Source organism: Tripterygium wilfordii, chromosome 22 (assembly GCF_013401445.1).
Source record: "Tripterygium wilfordii isolate XIE 37 chromosome 22, ASM1340144v1, whole genome shotgun sequence".
In the NCBI taxonomy this organism is placed as follows: Eukaryota; Viridiplantae; Streptophyta; class Magnoliopsida; order Celastrales; family Celastraceae; genus Tripterygium; species Tripterygium wilfordii.
The window spans coordinates 13,755,491-13,770,392 of NC_052253.1; the positions used below are offsets into that span (position 1 = coordinate 13,755,491).

Consider the following 14,902-nt stretch of genomic DNA (forward strand, 5'->3'; position numbering starts at 1 on the left):
CCGCTACAAAAGAGAGAAAAAACATGGTGTATCAAAAGCAAATTCATCCACGTCCGTTGTCTGGCACCACACTCTTGACTTGAAATCAAGATTAAGGAAACTCTAGATGAAGAAGCTGGAGCACCAATTACTACCATGCATGCACCAACTACAGAAGATTTTGTCCTTGGTGTAGTTGAATCAATGACTGGGGTATCAGTTGCCATCAATCTTATTACTGACCCATATTAAAAAAGTATAAGAGGCATCTACTTCATAGAGAAGCAACAAGACAATTATGAACTAGTTAACTTGAATGATTCAGAAAATGGAGGCCTCCTTAGCATGGTGGCTTGTTCAAATGCATAGGCAATTTCAATTAGTTTTGGTTCCATGCCCTTTAATGCTCCAAAAGATATCCCAAATGGCATTCCGGTGCTGTCATAACCAGCTGGAACAGTTATTGCAGGGTATCCTCCAACTGCCATGATTGGGATGGCTCCTGTTCCTGGTGTCACCAATGCATCCAATTCATTTTCCATCATCATTTTCTGAAATCCTTCTTGTGACAATTTCTCCATCATTTCTAATGCTTTCTTCTCTTTCTCTCCAATCCCGTTTGTCTTTTCTGCCGCAATGAATGTGTCCTGACCATACTCGTAAAGCTTCTCCTGCATTAAGCATCATCATTTATGTTTAACGGAAAGAAGAAAACAAAACCAGAGAGTTTTATGAGGTACCAACAATTCAACACACATATTCAATAGTTAGACGAATACGATAGAGATTACACACAAGAATCATATACACATTGCTTATATGAAATGAAAGAGATAAGCGCAACATAGAACATATCAACGATACTAGTTACATAGGAGTTATTCATGAAAATAATGACATAAATGGATCGAAGATACAGAAAAATGTTACCAGTTACTCAAATTGGCCAAGTAACAAATGGGTAAATAAAAAGAACGAGTCAAGAGGAAAAATTTATGCATTAAATTTAGATCATAAGTTACATATAAATGAAAATTTATCTACTGGTAGTGATTATTTGACACCCAAGAATTACCTGTCAAAGAAATGCATGCATTACTTTTCTCCATTTTCCATATTATGCCCTTAACACTTGTACAGGAGTGTGCATGAGAGATACTTTAACAACACAATGTACTCAGTTTCTTACCAATTCAGGGTTATTTTGGTTGAAAGCAATAACATCCGCAAGTGATCTCACTGGAGAAGTGAGAAGCTCCTTTAAGTAGTCATTTAAGTACAGCTTGAACTCAGCCATCATTACTGTTAGCTCACCGCTCCGCCCAGGATTTAGAATGATATCAACATTTTCTATTTCAAGATTGTCCACAATAACTGCACCTTTTTTCCTACCATAATCAAGGATTAGAAGGAAAAGGAGTTAATTCTAATGTAATAAGAGTATTTTGGGGGCGCACTCAACTTTTCTGAGGAACTTTGTAACTAAATATCATAGTACCTTAATGTATCCAGATGACCCTCAAAAGTGGGAATAACTGTGGATCCATTCAACAATGTCGAAAACAGTCTCCTGACAACCCCCAATCTTTTTCCTTCGAGCCCATTCATGTTGAGAAATTGTTTGTAGCCACCCACAGGTATGAACTTCGCTGCTGCTTTTGTTGCTTCATAATCTCTTGGATCAAAACCCGCAATTACATCAAGCAAGTAAACTGCATCAGACACTGTCCTGCATATGGGCCTGTAAATTGATCATGTGCACAATTTCAGTGTTGGACAATGCTAATGCCATGACGATGACAGTGTGATGATAGCTTTATTTATGCACGAACTTTTACCCAATGGTGTCTCTGCTCGGCATAACAGGAATGACACCGGCTCGGCTTGTGAGGCCAACAGTCGGCTTGAATCCCACAACAGAATTATGATCTGCAGGACATATTATGGAACTATGAGTTTCAGATCCAACTGACACTGCTACCATGTTTGCAGCCACTGAGATAGCCGATCCACTGCTCGACCCGCATGGATCCCCAGATGAAGAGTAGGGATTCTGAACTTTTTGAACATATTGGATTTAGTCAATTACTTGCTGAAGTTACATCCAAGGGAAGAAACTGTAGGGCACAATTTTCTGATAATTTATTTGAATGAAACAAATGAATCGAATAGAACTCATAATTCATGGATCCTTAGTACCTCAAGTATCACCATGAGCAGGTTTTTAATGTTCCACATTTCCAGAATAACAATAACATACCGAAATGTAACAAATATAGTCAATAATAAGTAAAATTGGATTTTATATTTGACAAATATGCTGATTAAATAAACAAAAGAACCGATTACAGCACAAACAACTACAATTACATGGAAATGGTTCCTTATTATAATATTTTCTTACAAGGAGTTTGAGGAGAAAGTTACTGACATAAAAAAAGTCACACAAGCAGAGAATTGCAAAAACAATAAAATGAGTCCATCTTTTTTCATACAAAATCAACTGCAAACAGTAGTTCAAGCTTGACCTTGATTGACTAAGTTCGAGTTCCATTTTTGCAAAGATTGAATCTAAATACTGATCTTGATTAGATATATTCGAGCTTGAAGTAATGTAGTAATATTCAGCTCCATTAAAGTATGTGTATATTGAAAATTCAGAATCTATAAATTTTTGAATAAATTTAGTATCACTAAAATATCTGAAGAAATCAGCTCAATTAGCTGAAATTTTTAACTCAAAGATATCTATCATGTATTTTCAAATGTAAGTTGCAAGTAAAGAGAGTGAAACTGACCACTCCTTGTCCAGCTCTAGCGCACCACCCGTTTGGCACGTGACTCAAAGACCGAAACTTGTACCACTCGCTAAGACTCGCTTTCCCCAAAATCACGGCCCCTGCCTTCCTCAGCCGCTCCACCACCGTCGCGTCCCGAGCCACCACCGAGCCCAGCAGCGCGTACGACCCTGCCGTCGTGTTCAGCTTGTCCTTAGTTGCTATTGTATCCTTCAGCAGCACCGGGATCCCGTGCAACTTTCCCAAAGATCGGCATTCAATATTGCTTCTCTCCAAATCAGCCTTGTCCGCCTGATCCTGCGCGTCTGGATTGAGTTCTACGACGCTGCGAAGAAGAGGATTGAGGGCTTGGATTTGGCCGATGTAGAAGTCGACTAGCTGTCTCGATGTGAGCTTGTTGGCGCCGAATGCCCATTCGATCTGTTCGATTGTCGCTTCTTCGATCCTGAATTCGACGCCTTCGATTGTGCCGAGTATGATAAGAAGTGATATCAACGGTGTGAGGAGAAGAGAATACAGAGGGTTGGCAACCGTCATATTATGCCAACAACAGTGTCCTAAAGCAGTGGACTAGTCATGGGCCACAGATCTTAACTAAAAGGACGTAATAGTGGAGGGTTACAGTTACAGTGGGTGACTAGACCTGGGATGGGTGACAAACAATCACAATTTCACACCGAGTTTCGCATCGGTTGCACTCTCTCTTTCACTCGTTTGACTTTCTATTGGACACCGTTATCACGGATAGATTCGGTGACCCTTTCCGTGACATGACGAGTCGGCGCTCACCCACATAGGCCACAGCCCCTGATTCAGTTCATCAAAAGGGGGAATTAGTTTCATTGTAATGGAGTGCTATGAGACTACGATGGTTATGCAAAGCAACTCCGACGATGTCCGTGTAAAGACCAGAAAATGCAGAACAAAATATCCATACCGAATTACATAGATGTAAGGTGTATTGAGAGCTATTACAGACAAAGCCACCGGCAGAAGGTAGAAAGAAAGCAAAGGTACAACAATTGGAAGAATTATAATGGACAGCAGCAACGTGTCAGAGCTCAACATAAGAGAAGACAAAATTTGATAAAATAGCAGAACAGAAGAATAACAAGAGTAGCACCTACAAACAATGCCCCAAGGGCCACACTAGTGTTTAACTGTTTACAAATCTACCAAAACTGTCTCCACTGTGTTCCACAAAATACTCAATCCCCCAAAAATAATAATAATAATAATAATAATACAAACAAAAACAGAAGGTCTCAATAATCCAACCACTTAATAGTAAGTTCAAAATTCTCTCCCTTGTTAACAACCCTCGAGATCATATGAAGGAATCCTCAATTTTCATTATTTTCAGCATCTTCAGTCTCATTCTCCTCCGCATTTCCATCAGCACTTTTATCCACACTGCACATTGAAATCAGTTACACAGCTTTAAAATGTTAGCTTCGCCGGAAACACACAGTTGAGACAGAATAGAGAAGACTCCCCCCTCATTTCTTTCAACAAAAAGGGAGACCAAAAAAAAAAGCAATTAAGTTAAAACAAACCCAAAAAACTTTCAATTCATCATTGTCATCATCATCAAAGCTAAATTAGTTTGAGTGTACTCCTTCCAGTAGATCCTCCTCCACTCCACATTAAAGTTTCAATAGCATAGAAGAAAAGAAACTACAATCACAAATTTGCATAAACTATGAACTTTTTTCAAGTGGTTCATTGATCAGAAATGATTTTATTCTCAGTCAAGTCCTACCACCATTACAGTGTCATACAACACAAACAAACATATCAAAATACACTAGAAATGAAAAGCACTTAACTTCTAGACAACAGACGAATCATCATCATGCATGCACAAACACAGCAATCAACACCGAAAAAGAGAGCCCTTTACATCAACCAACGCAGGCACTTGCAGGTCCTGCCATTGTTAACTGGACTTGCATATACTAATGGCCTCAAAAACTGCTACAAACAAAGGAACACAAAAATTTGACACAACAAAACCGATTAAACATCCTCTAGGTTCACAAAAAATATGCATAATTCCTTTAATGAAACTACCTCAATTATTCCAGCTAAGACGCAAGAAATCAATTGACAACATGAAACACGTGTAAGGTGGCAAAATAAGTTCGCAACAACAATCATGAAATCCTGCTAATCACTCCCAAAAATGCTCCAAGTTAACCCAGCAAAAACAAAAGGAACCAAACCCCTTCCCCTCTTGGACAAACAATGAAACAAAGTTAGTTAAGAAATAAAGAGTCCATGAATTTTGCGGAAACCAACCATTTGGAGTCTGAATTTTCATCTCATCAACTTATACAAGCAAGTAGAATCAATTTTTCTGTAACATATTAACACCAGAATAATTACAAAGAGGAAATAGCACATAGAGGCTCAAAACATCATACAAGATCATCAGAACGATAGCAGACATTGGCAATAGAGTAGAAAAACTTAAAACTAATCAAGCAAACAAAACCAAAAAGCTTACAAACACCATAATATACAACCACTGCCTGAACACAACAAATAAGGGTACCATATTTGATCTTCATAAGAAACAAAAACAAAAAACAAATTGTCAGAATTTCCTTCAATAAAACAGTAAATTTGATCAAACAAACCTATGAGGTCGAGAATCCGAATCAACAGAATCACTCTTCCTCCAGCTCTTCTCAGCACGAGCATCAGCTAAACTGGATCCACTCCCGAAACTCCTCCCGAACGACCCCTCCTTCCTCTCTCTCACTGTCTCTTTATTATTGACTTTCAAAGATTCAATCTTTTCATCAATCTCCTTCCAGTCCTTCCCTTTCTCTGCCAAAACCTCTTCTCTGGGCCTCGCTTCACCGAATGGGCTCGCAGCCTTAGGCTTGGCCATAGTCGCCGCAGCAGCCGCGTCACTGACAGGAAGAGTTCTCGGCTGCAAGACAAGCCGAGGCCTTGCTACACCCCCATTGGTATCCTCCTTCTTCCGCCCCCAACCATCATCGCCACTTCCGTTCGAGACTTGCTTATCCCCTCTATCCCTCGACAGTGAATCGAAACTCCCTCTCCTGTCAAACCCACCGCCGTTAGAACCGAACCCCCTTGGCTCGCGCTTATTGGCAAACCAGCTATCTGATTCGTCCGCTTTCGATTGGGAACCAAAGAAAGCGCCTCTATCTCTCCTCTCACTTCTCTCAAAGCCATTCCCAGGCATTGATTTCTTCGTTGCAGACCAATCGTCGATCTCATCGGCCCGTGACGGCACAGATTCTCTACTTGCGTCCCTACCGAAACTCCCCTGTCTCCTAGTCTCATCAGAACCCCTAGACGAGCCCCATCGAGACTCATCACTGTTGGAATTGGAATTGGAATTGTAACGGTTATTGACTCCGTAAGATTTAAAGCCGCCGCCAAGCCGAGACCGGTCCAGCTCTTCAGCGGACCGCTCGCGAGGGCCGGTGGGGAGGTTGAGGAGATCCTCGTGAGTGAGCCCCTTAGGCTGGGTCGGCTGAGTGGAGGTGTAAGCAGCGAGCTCTGCTAAGGAGAGGGTCTGGGGCTTCTTCTTCTTCTTGGTTTTGGTGGAAGCCGCCGCCAGGGAAGGAAAATCGGCGAGTTGCTCCCCGAGAACATCGGATTTCTGTTGCTGTCGGACTTCGGCCTCGTGCTCTTCGGCGTCTAAAGCCCAGGCGCCGGGTTTGGACCAAGCAGACACGGTTGCCGCCATACTCTCTCTCTCTCGGTATGTGGTTGCCAGAACTCTTGCTGGGTTGCGTTGTTTAGCAGCTTACGAAAGAAAACGAGGGCAATACACACATTACATACATGAGTTGTAGGGATCTGTGGGGAGGATCGGACGGTTGAGGATTGTAGATTTAGATTATCTTGCAATGGACGGTTGAGATGTTCCGTTATATAAAGGTAACGGTCGCGTTGTTTTGCCAATCAAAGTAATTTTATGTCTAATGGAATCGATTGTAGATATTTTGGCATATTAATCCCAGTGACGATGGAAGTCCAAATATTAGTATTAGGGTTTGGATTCTTAAATCTATCAAACAGTTAAACAATGGATTTACACATGTTCAACAAGTGAGGAAATCATCCAAACTCCCAGGAGAGAATGAAAAGAGGACCTCTAAAAACTTAACTGTAAAAAGAAAAGAAAAACAGGTATGTACATAAAGAATGACTATCATTGGACATGCACTGCAATTGAGATCACTACTTTTTCTGCACTGCTTTTTTGTTCAAGCTATCCAACCCTACCGGACAAGACTCGCAATGGGCGGAGTCAAGGACACATAAGATGTACGTAGAACTTACACTCACAAAATATGTTGCAAGACAGTTTCCTGTAATTCAAGCGGAGGACGATGCATTCATAAGTGCAAAATCCGGGGTCTTCTCAGACTTCCTGTCACAGAAGTTATACACAAAATATCCACCAGCAAAACCAATATTTCCACCAAACTTTGGCCCAAAATCAAGAAGCTCTTAGCTCTGCAGAGACCATCCAGTGCTTGATTGATGGAAGATCACATTCTTCTCGCATCCATTCAAAAGAAAGACTTCACGGCTCCAAATAATCCGAAGTGCGTAGGTTAATTAGATATTCATCTTCAACACCCTTCATAGAACTTCCACCAAGATACCAAGCTGGAGATCCTGCAATTTTTTGCAGAAGCGACGTCAGGAACTCAAGTCCATTTGAAACAAATAATCTATTAAGAACTCAAGTAACTGGTAATTCAGTACTTCATTAGGCAAGCATGCATGTCCAAGTCCAACAGTCCAATCAGCCAGACATACAAAAGAAGCCAATTTTTGACAGAAAGTTGAACTTTCTTAGGTGAAGTTTGGCACTTATTTTCGCTTCCTTCTAATTTTTTAATATGTAAACAACATAACTAAAATAAGCAGAAGGAAAATAGGTCACACAAAATTCAAAGCTTAGAATAAAAGACGAGCTCCAGCCATGTATTAGAATAATTAAAAAGAAACAACCCTCCAGAAGCTTCAAGTGCAGTTGTTTGAATAGAGTCAGAACTCGAAAGTCTTAAGTTGTAGGATATAAACCCAATGGGGTTAAGTGTGGTTTATTCATTAGACCCTGAAGGACAACATGTTGACTTGTTTTGATGTCAAAGTTCGCGGTCAAAGGCCCATGCACAGTGCACCAATGAATCATCCAAGGCAAGACATTTCATCATAAGAAGTGTGGTTTTTTTTTTTCTCTTTTTTGTTTAATCTTTTTCCACCCTTCTATAATCACTAATTTAAGTTTTTAGACCACAACAAATTATGACATCACCTGCCACCCTACCACCCAATAGAAAATGGATAAAAAAGAAACTAAAATGAATGGACCTTAAGAAGATAAAAAAAACGAAAATGAAGAGGGTCAATAGGTACCTGGTGTTGAAGCTTGTTCCTGTTCTCTTGTTGCGTGAAGTACGATTGTTCCACAAATCACGGTGATGAATCCGCTTATCTCAGAGGCAATGCTGCTTGCATTCTGGCCAGACCAATCCTTTGCAAAATATGAGTAAAAACACCAAGTAACTTCGATAAATATAGGCCTCTAAGTAGGCTCCAGAACAAATGGCGAAGTATGGAGAAAGAATCTACCTTAAACATTATGGCACTGGCAATGATGGTAAGAGTTGTAAACATCACATAATACACGGGAGAAACAATAGCTGCATTGAAAGTATCCAGTGCCTGGAAAGGAGATAACATGAATATCAGGGAAATGATACAACAATAATTGCTGAAAAAAAGTTCCACATGGTGTAAACAGGTTAACTTAGTTTGACTGATGAATCTATGATAATATCACCATCCACGCAAACAACCATCCCCACCTTAAGCGGCATGCACAATTCAAATTCTGCATTATGGTTCTTCCCTCAAATTTAAAATTTAAATTAAAATTATTGATCAGCAAACTTTCGCTAGGGAAAGCTATAAGAGTTGAATGCACAATTCTTCAGTGGACTACCAGATTGCATCCAGATTAAGATTTTGTGCGTAGATTGCATTGGTGAAATAAAAGTTGAAGCGCCAAGAACATTCAGATTCTCTGTTTCACTAGCTACTCAAGAAACTAGTCACAACAGAATCCTTTCTGTTGCAAAGAAGATTCAGATTCTCTGTTCTCACTTTATCCCATATACTTTGTTTTAGAAGAAAACAATTTACAAGTTCATCTTACAGTTCCGTTAATAGTTTGGGCTAAAAGGTTAAACATATTTGGAAGATATATTAGCAACCAAAAGTCATCTGTCTAGTAACATAACTAACAACCACAACAAAAAAGTTTTCATACACAAGCTAGATATGTATTTATCTAAAAAAATTATATTTCTTAAATTTGATAGTTGATCTGCTACGACAAAGGCGTGCGAGCCAAAGGACGAAAAATGTTAAATCGTTCAAAAAGTACTGTAGGCAAAGAAACAACACATTACTGTACAGGACTAATTCTGATACCTACCTTGTTCAGATAATTCAACTGTGTAATGACGCAGATTGCCGCAACAGTAACGAAAAACCACGTCTGAGGATAAGTTATCTGGCTTATTCCCTCCAATGTTAGTTTTATTGCAATTCCGATTGCTTTTATGCTTACAACCTAAGTGATACAGCACAGATTTCACTTACTGCCTAATGGAGTTCAAAACCTGAATGCTTAGTGGTAAACTCAAATGAAAATGATCATAATTACCGTAAGTGAACCCATAAACGAACAGACAGCCAAGTAGATCAATATGTTTGTCTGCCCATAGCGAGCCTCAAAATGTAAAATTATAGCCAACACAATTGACATTGCAGCTGCTACGTATATTAGAAAGGCTGTCAATAAACATGAAAGATTAGGCAAAATAATTTTGAATATAAAATTTATACTGAAGTACAAGCAGCAAGTTTTTCGCACAGACACCAAAATACAGGGACGGTACTAAACCTGGTTGAGTTGCTAGGGTCCAGATTTCTTGCACAGAATTTGGAGTATGTTCTTGAGGTGCATGGATTACAATCACTACTGATCCCACGATGCAAGAAACACATCCAACAATACCCATTTTCTGTATGCGTTCCTTCAGCAAGAAGTGTGCCAAAACGGCACTATAGGGATTCATCAAACATGTTAGTTATGATAGATAACATTCAAACCAAATCGGATGGAACTACAACTGGCAGAATCTCATAATTCTGAACTTGCCTGACAATTATACTTAATGCACCAAGTGGGGTCACTAAAACTGCAGGGGCGTAAACATAAGCTACAAAATTTGCAGCCTCTCCCACAATCACTATTGGATAATAATAAAAATAAAGTCAATGATCCACAGAGAGCTACTACTATCTTCAAACATAAAGCACTTGATGCGAGAGAGAGATTTATCTGCACTGTTGTACTTACTAGTCACCATGCCTGCCCACCAAAGAGGCTCTAGTAGGTAGGTATGGCCTCCAACCCCTGCATTACAAAAGAATATCTCAATGACTCAATATGCATAAAGTCAGATGGTTTTTGATTAGAATGGGCATCTGGAAAATCTGAACTCAGCAATAAATAGTACATATGCAAGTCTATTTAAGTCATCAACCACTTGCTTATCCAATAGTTGAACAAAACATATACATTAAGTAAAGATTGTGCACAAATGTCCACAGACAAACATGCTAATAGGATAAGCAAGCTCCTTGAGTATTAGAAATTAGAATGTGCATGGTACTCAATAAGAATGGAGTTATGCTAGAATACGAAAATCTATGGACTTCTAAACTCTCTTAGTTCTCGCATCTTTCCTCTCAAAACTTGCCTCCAACCAATTCCAATTCAGATTGCAATTCCAAACAAATCTAAAAACCCATTAATTTCTTGTACAGCAACAAATTGCATTCAAACAGACTCGAAATTCAAAACAACAGTTGCAAAAAAAACTTTAATATCATGCATGGGACTCCCATTCTCAAGCTAAATACCAGAATCTGTTCTGTTTGATATTGCTCCCATCATATTACAAAGAATACGCTACCTTTTACACCCTAAAGCGCTCAAAAATATTTACCCTATTGGTTAGTACCAAAAATGTCAATAGGCTTTTTCAGAAAGAATTTTCCCATCTTTTTCCTCATCTTCATATGTTAACTATAGCAAATAATGAAAAGAACGATAAAACATAAATAATCAATATCGAATTACATATCGTTGCAATCAAAGGCATTCGATTCAGATCATTCAAAGCTGATTTAAACAGAACTAATTAAGATTGAAAACACATCTGGATTTAGATCAACTGACCTGCGCGTGTACCGTTAGCCCCAGCTCGCTTGAGGCCTTTCTTCTTCAGAATGAAACTCGCACCAATAAACGCGCTGGACGCCATTGCCAGTATCAATCCCGTCGTATTCTCCGACATCCCCATACCCCCCTCTTCCCTCTCTCTATAAGAATTATACGAAAACTATAGATACATACATATAGTGATTCGTTCGTATTGATTTTGGATAAGAGACAGGATGAAGAAGAGATCTGTTTCCCGGCAAAAAAAACAGAGAAATTGCCCTCAATAAAAATTCGAGGGTTTGTGAGCTCAATTACGGACAGCTTTTTACGTTTCAACGCGTATCAAAGAATCAAGAGAGAGATCCTACCAAGTCTAAAGAGCCCGCTCTCAACGACGACGACGAGGGACTGACTGGAGTTCGTCGTCTTGTCGGAAGCTTCGCAATTCCCCTAATTTCTTGTACGAGCACTGGTTATGATTTCCTGCCTCGCAATCCATGTGTTTCATGCTTACACACGCTTCTCGCAACGTGTCAACAAGCTACTGGATACATAACGTCTACTGGTTCATTATGCTTTTATGCTGGTTTGATTCTTCCCATACTTGTGGTGGCTAAATTCTCTCTCTCTTTTCCACGCTATCCAAATAAGAGAATTTGTAGAGATTCCAAGTCGTAATCAGACATCGGATCTGCACTGTTTTATTTCTCTATTGGTCGTCTCATTTGAGAGTATCGAGTCTTGGAATAATGTCTCATTTAAGTGAGAGGGACATGAATATTTCCTTATAAACTTACATCACTTGAGTTATTCAAACAATATGGGACAAGTCGTAACGAAAGAGAATCGATTGCAACATGAATATGCTTTGATTTCTTTGTCTCACATACTTGAAAAACAATAGCACTTGCTTGATACTGCATTTTACAAACAATTCAATAAATAGAATACGATGCACCTATAACTAAAAGCATTTAAAGGCCGCAATTTCTGATGAGCTGACTAGGTCTAGCAGCAGTTTATAGTCCACATTAGGTTTTAAGAGCTCCAGTGTGACGACATGATTGGTCTTAATTGTACATCCTAACTAATGCAAATCATTTCTTTATTTTATATATCATAAATCCATCTCATGACTAAAAACTGAAAAGAAGAAGAAGAAATAAGGTGCTAATATATACATATACTTTTACATTGATTGAACATAGTGAAGTGAAGTGAAGTGAAGGGTAGTCTGTTCACAATCACTTGTTTTTATCTGTAAAGGCATTGGTGTTATTAGCCTTTTTGAATGCAAAGGGGGACCAAATTGTAGAAGAAAGTAGTAGTAGTAGTAGTAGTACTGAGTGTTGAGTGCTTTTCTCACAAATGAACATCAAGATATGAGTTTTGGTAATTAATTATAATTCCCTCTTTGGTTACAGACAGACAGACAATGGCCATCCATTCTTGTTATGGAATGGACAATGTGAATGTGTGATCACTAAAAAAAACCCACATGCATGCAAGAACATTATGGCATTCAGACTTGCAAATTGTAGAAGGTAGATATGTATTTAATGCCCATCATTAAAATATGAAACCATAAGTTGACAAGAATAATTTATAAAGTTAACAATCTTTCACACCCTTTCGCATCCCTACTTAACACTTAGTTTTTATTACAGCAAGAAAATAATTCACGCTTAAAATGCACCCATATAGCTTAGAAACAAATATGCATCCATTACATCTTAGTGAATAGGAGAATATGGTGGCAGGGGAGGCAAGAATTTACCAATCTTGGGGTGAGGGTGATGGAAGTAGGGCTTTGGAGGAATTTTGGGGAAAGGAGGAAGCTTTGGTAGTGGGGGGCATGGCTTCTTTTTGTAAGGAGGAATCGTTGGAAATGGTGGAAGAGGCTTGTGATAGATCGGTGGTTTTGGCTTGTAAATTGGAACCGGTGGTGGAAGCACTACTGGAGGCTTGTAGACGGGGACTGGTGGTGGGAGCACCACGGGAGGCTTATAGATGGGTGGTTTTGGCTTATAGATGGGAACTGGTGGTGGGAGCACTACAGGAGGCTTGTAGATTGGTGGTTTTGGCTTGTAGATGGGGACTGGTGGTGGGAGCACTACAGGAGGCTTGTAGATTGGTGGTTTTGGCTTGTAGATGGGGACTGGAACTGGGTGAGGTTTTGGTTTATAGATGGGGACTGGAACTGGATGAGGTTTTGGCTTGTAGATGGGAACTGGAACTGGGTGAGGTTTTGGTTTATAGATGGGGACTGGTACTGGATGAGGTTTTGGCTTATAGATGGGGACTGGTACCGGATGAGGTTTTGGCTTGTAAATTGGAATTGGGACTGGATGAGGTTTTGGCTTGTAGATGGGGATTGGAACGGGATGAGGTTTTGGTTTGTAAATTGGAATTGGTGGTGGAAGAGGCTTATGGTAGATAGGAGGGTAGACCTTAGGAGGTAATGGAGGGAAAGAGTAGTGATGGCCAAAACCTTTAAATATTGGATGTTTAAACTTGGGGAACTTGTGCAATGGTGGGTACTTGAAATGAGGCCATAAGAAGGCAGAAGTACAAGTCATTGGTGAGATTTTGAGTTTCCCTGCAACCCCAAAGGTGTGTTTGTCATTGGTCTTGGACTTGAATACAATCTTTGTGGACTCCAGACCATCGTGGGCGGCGCACGGTGCTGCTGATGCACTGTGAAGTTGTGCATAGCATTCTTCCTTCAACTTTCCATCTTTAAGCAGTTCTTGAGGAAGTGACACAGTGAACTTTCCTTCTTCACTCAGCTGCCCAACTCCTCTTCTCTCATAGTTTTCTGCATTTTCTGCCTTGCAGTCAATTGTCACATGGAGCCCTGTATAAAAATAGCATAAGGACCATGTTGTCAAAGATCTGATATTTGACAGGCAGTCTATTTTAGCTGCCATTTCTGCCTTAGAATTACCAGATGAGTGTAAAATTTGGGACCCATCATGGCATGATCAGCAAAAGACAGAAAACATCAATTTTTTACTATCTTGGACCAAAAACTTAGAATCAGCAGCAAACATAGACACATATATATACCTGATAATGCCTGGCTAGCCTTGATGTTATTCTGTGCACAATCTGCACATTCTGCAATCCCAACTACCTCAACTGTATTATCAGCATAGCAGAAGCTTGCAGCAAAAAACAAGCACAAAAGTGCCGGGAGGATCCGCATTGGGAACCGTTCCTTGGTTAAGCTCCCTCACAATGGCAGACAAAAAAGAATGTCAAACTAAAAAACACTAGAAGAGAAGAAGCTTTACCAAGCTTCTGTGGTTTGATGGCCTGAGAAGTTGCCTCCCATATGGGTTGTTATATAATAGGAGATTTTTCAAAGGCGCACCGACACCAAATTAAGAGCCTCACGAGGTTAGGAAGAGAAATGCTACTTGATTTCTAACTGTTTAATTTGAAAGAGACTATAACGTGCATCCCTCTGCTTCACCAACTACAGGACATTATTATCCTCATTGAATGAGTTCTCAACAGTATACACATAAACAGCTAAAACTTTCTGTCAAGCTCTCTTTATCAGATCAAACCTACTAACCATCTCTAATAAATACTCTGCCTTTACAATTATGTAGGTTGAATTTACAAAACTGCTCAAGCTTTTTTCTTGGTAAAGAATTACATGATTTACGGATTCATGTGAATCCACAATATATTTTCTCAAGAAAAAGAAAAGTATTGCATATATATGTGGAATTTCCTCATGCAAGAACATGTGATAATGTTGGAGTTCCTTAGCTCTCCTCCCTCATCCCCATTAATTTTCTTGCTTTCTGGT

The 14,902-nt window shown here is 39.6% G+C and overlaps 4 protein-coding genes across 7 annotated transcripts; all 4 read right to left on the reverse strand.

The window, feature by feature from the left end:
• Positions 1–172: 172 nt before the first annotated feature.
• LOC119991144 (probable amidase At4g34880) lies at positions 173–3,433 on the reverse strand. Its single transcript, XM_038837376.1, has 5 exons — positions 2,778–3,433; positions 1,818–2,032; positions 1,478–1,720; positions 1,169–1,367; positions 173–650 (listed from the first exon to the last, which is right to left on the reverse strand). The coding sequence occupies exons 1-5, from the start codon at positions 3,312–3,314 to the stop codon at positions 276–278; spliced, it is 1,569 nt and encodes a 522-aa protein (XP_038693304.1). The 5' UTR covers positions 3,315–3,433; the 3' UTR covers positions 173–275.
• A 405-nt stretch (positions 3,434–3,838) lies between these two features.
• Positions 3,839–6,582, reverse strand: LOC119991148 (eukaryotic translation initiation factor 4B3-like). The gene is made up of 2 exons (XM_038837380.1): positions 5,420–6,582; positions 3,839–4,190 (listed from the first exon to the last, which is right to left on the reverse strand). Exons 1-2 carry the CDS (start codon positions 6,505–6,507, stop codon positions 4,121–4,123), a joined length of 1,158 nt encoding a protein of 385 aa, XP_038693308.1. The 5' UTR covers positions 6,508–6,582; the 3' UTR covers positions 3,839–4,120.
• Positions 6,583–6,802: 220 nt separating this feature from the next.
• On the reverse strand, positions 6,803–11,789 carry LOC119991149 (probable magnesium transporter NIPA6). 4 transcript variants are annotated; one of them, XM_038837382.1, is made up of 10 exons: positions 11,448–11,779; positions 11,095–11,325; positions 10,210–10,266; positions 10,009–10,099; positions 9,751–9,911; positions 9,511–9,638; positions 9,280–9,417; positions 8,412–8,504; positions 8,196–8,313; positions 6,803–7,448 (listed from the first exon to the last, which is right to left on the reverse strand). In XM_038837382.1, exons 2-10 carry the CDS (start codon positions 11,216–11,218, stop codon positions 7,354–7,356), a joined length of 1,005 nt encoding a protein of 334 aa, XP_038693310.1. In that variant the 5' UTR covers positions 11,219–11,325; positions 11,448–11,779; the 3' UTR covers positions 6,803–7,353. The 4 variants fall into 4 exon arrangements, with proteins under 4 accessions (XP_038693310.1, XP_038693311.1, XP_038693313.1 ...); XM_038837383.1 differs by having other exon boundaries at positions 8,196–8,298; positions 11,095–11,784; XM_038837385.1 differs by lacking the exon at positions 9,280–9,417 and having other exon boundaries at positions 8,196–8,298; positions 11,095–11,789.
• Positions 11,790–12,614: 825 nt separating this feature from the next.
• LOC119991019 (proline-rich protein 4-like) lies at positions 12,615–14,464 on the reverse strand. The gene is made up of 2 exons (XM_038837192.1): positions 14,149–14,464; positions 12,615–13,936 (listed from the first exon to the last, which is right to left on the reverse strand). Exons 1-2 carry the CDS (start codon positions 14,285–14,287, stop codon positions 12,813–12,815), a joined length of 1,263 nt encoding a protein of 420 aa, XP_038693120.1. The 5' UTR covers positions 14,288–14,464; the 3' UTR covers positions 12,615–12,812.
• Between the last annotated feature and the right edge of the window lie 438 nt (positions 14,465–14,902).

What these genes read in the sequence shown, in the direction of transcription:
- LOC119991144 (XM_038837376.1), bottom strand. Translation starts at nt 3,314, where the DNA reads ATGACGGTTGCCAACCCTCTGTATTCTCTTCTCCTCACACCGTTGATA. An exon ending in CTAGAGCTGGACAAGGAGTG is followed by an intron (nt 2,033 to 2,777) that starts GTCAGTTTCACT and finishes CAAAAAGTTCAG; the next exon opens with AATCCCTACTCTTCATCTGG. An exon ending in GGTCATCTGGATACATTAAG is followed by an intron (nt 1,368 to 1,477) that starts GTACTATGATAT and finishes TGATTATGGTAG; the next exon opens with GAAAAAAGGTGCAGTTATTG.
- LOC119991148 (XM_038837380.1), bottom strand. Translation starts at nt 6,507, where the DNA reads ATGGCGGCAACCGTGTCTGCTTGGTCCAAACCCGGCGCCTGGGCTTTA. An exon ending in TCGGATTCTCGACCTCATAG is followed by an intron (nt 4,191 to 5,419) that starts GTTTGTTTGATC and finishes TTCAATGTGCAG; the next exon opens with TGTGGATAAAAGTGCTGATG.
- LOC119991149 (XM_038837382.1), bottom strand. Translation starts at nt 11,218, where the DNA reads ATGGGGATGTCGGAGAATACGACGGGATTGATACTGGCAATGGCGTCC. An exon ending in CGTTTATGGGTTCACTTACG is followed by an intron (nt 9,418 to 9,510) that starts GTAATTATGATC and finishes TGTATCACTTAG; the next exon opens with GTTGTAAGCATAAAAGCAAT. An exon ending in GGAACAAGCTTCAACACCAG is followed by an intron (nt 7,449 to 8,195) that starts GTACCTATTGAC and finishes AAAAAATTGCAG; the next exon opens with GATCTCCAGCTTGGTATCTT.
- LOC119991019 (XM_038837192.1), bottom strand. Translation starts at nt 14,287, where the DNA reads ATGCGGATCCTCCCGGCACTTTTGTGCTTGTTTTTTGCTGCAAGCTTC. An exon ending in GGCTAGCCAGGCATTATCAG is followed by an intron (nt 13,937 to 14,148) that starts GTATATATATGT and finishes ATTTTTATACAG; the next exon opens with GGCTCCATGTGACAATTGAC.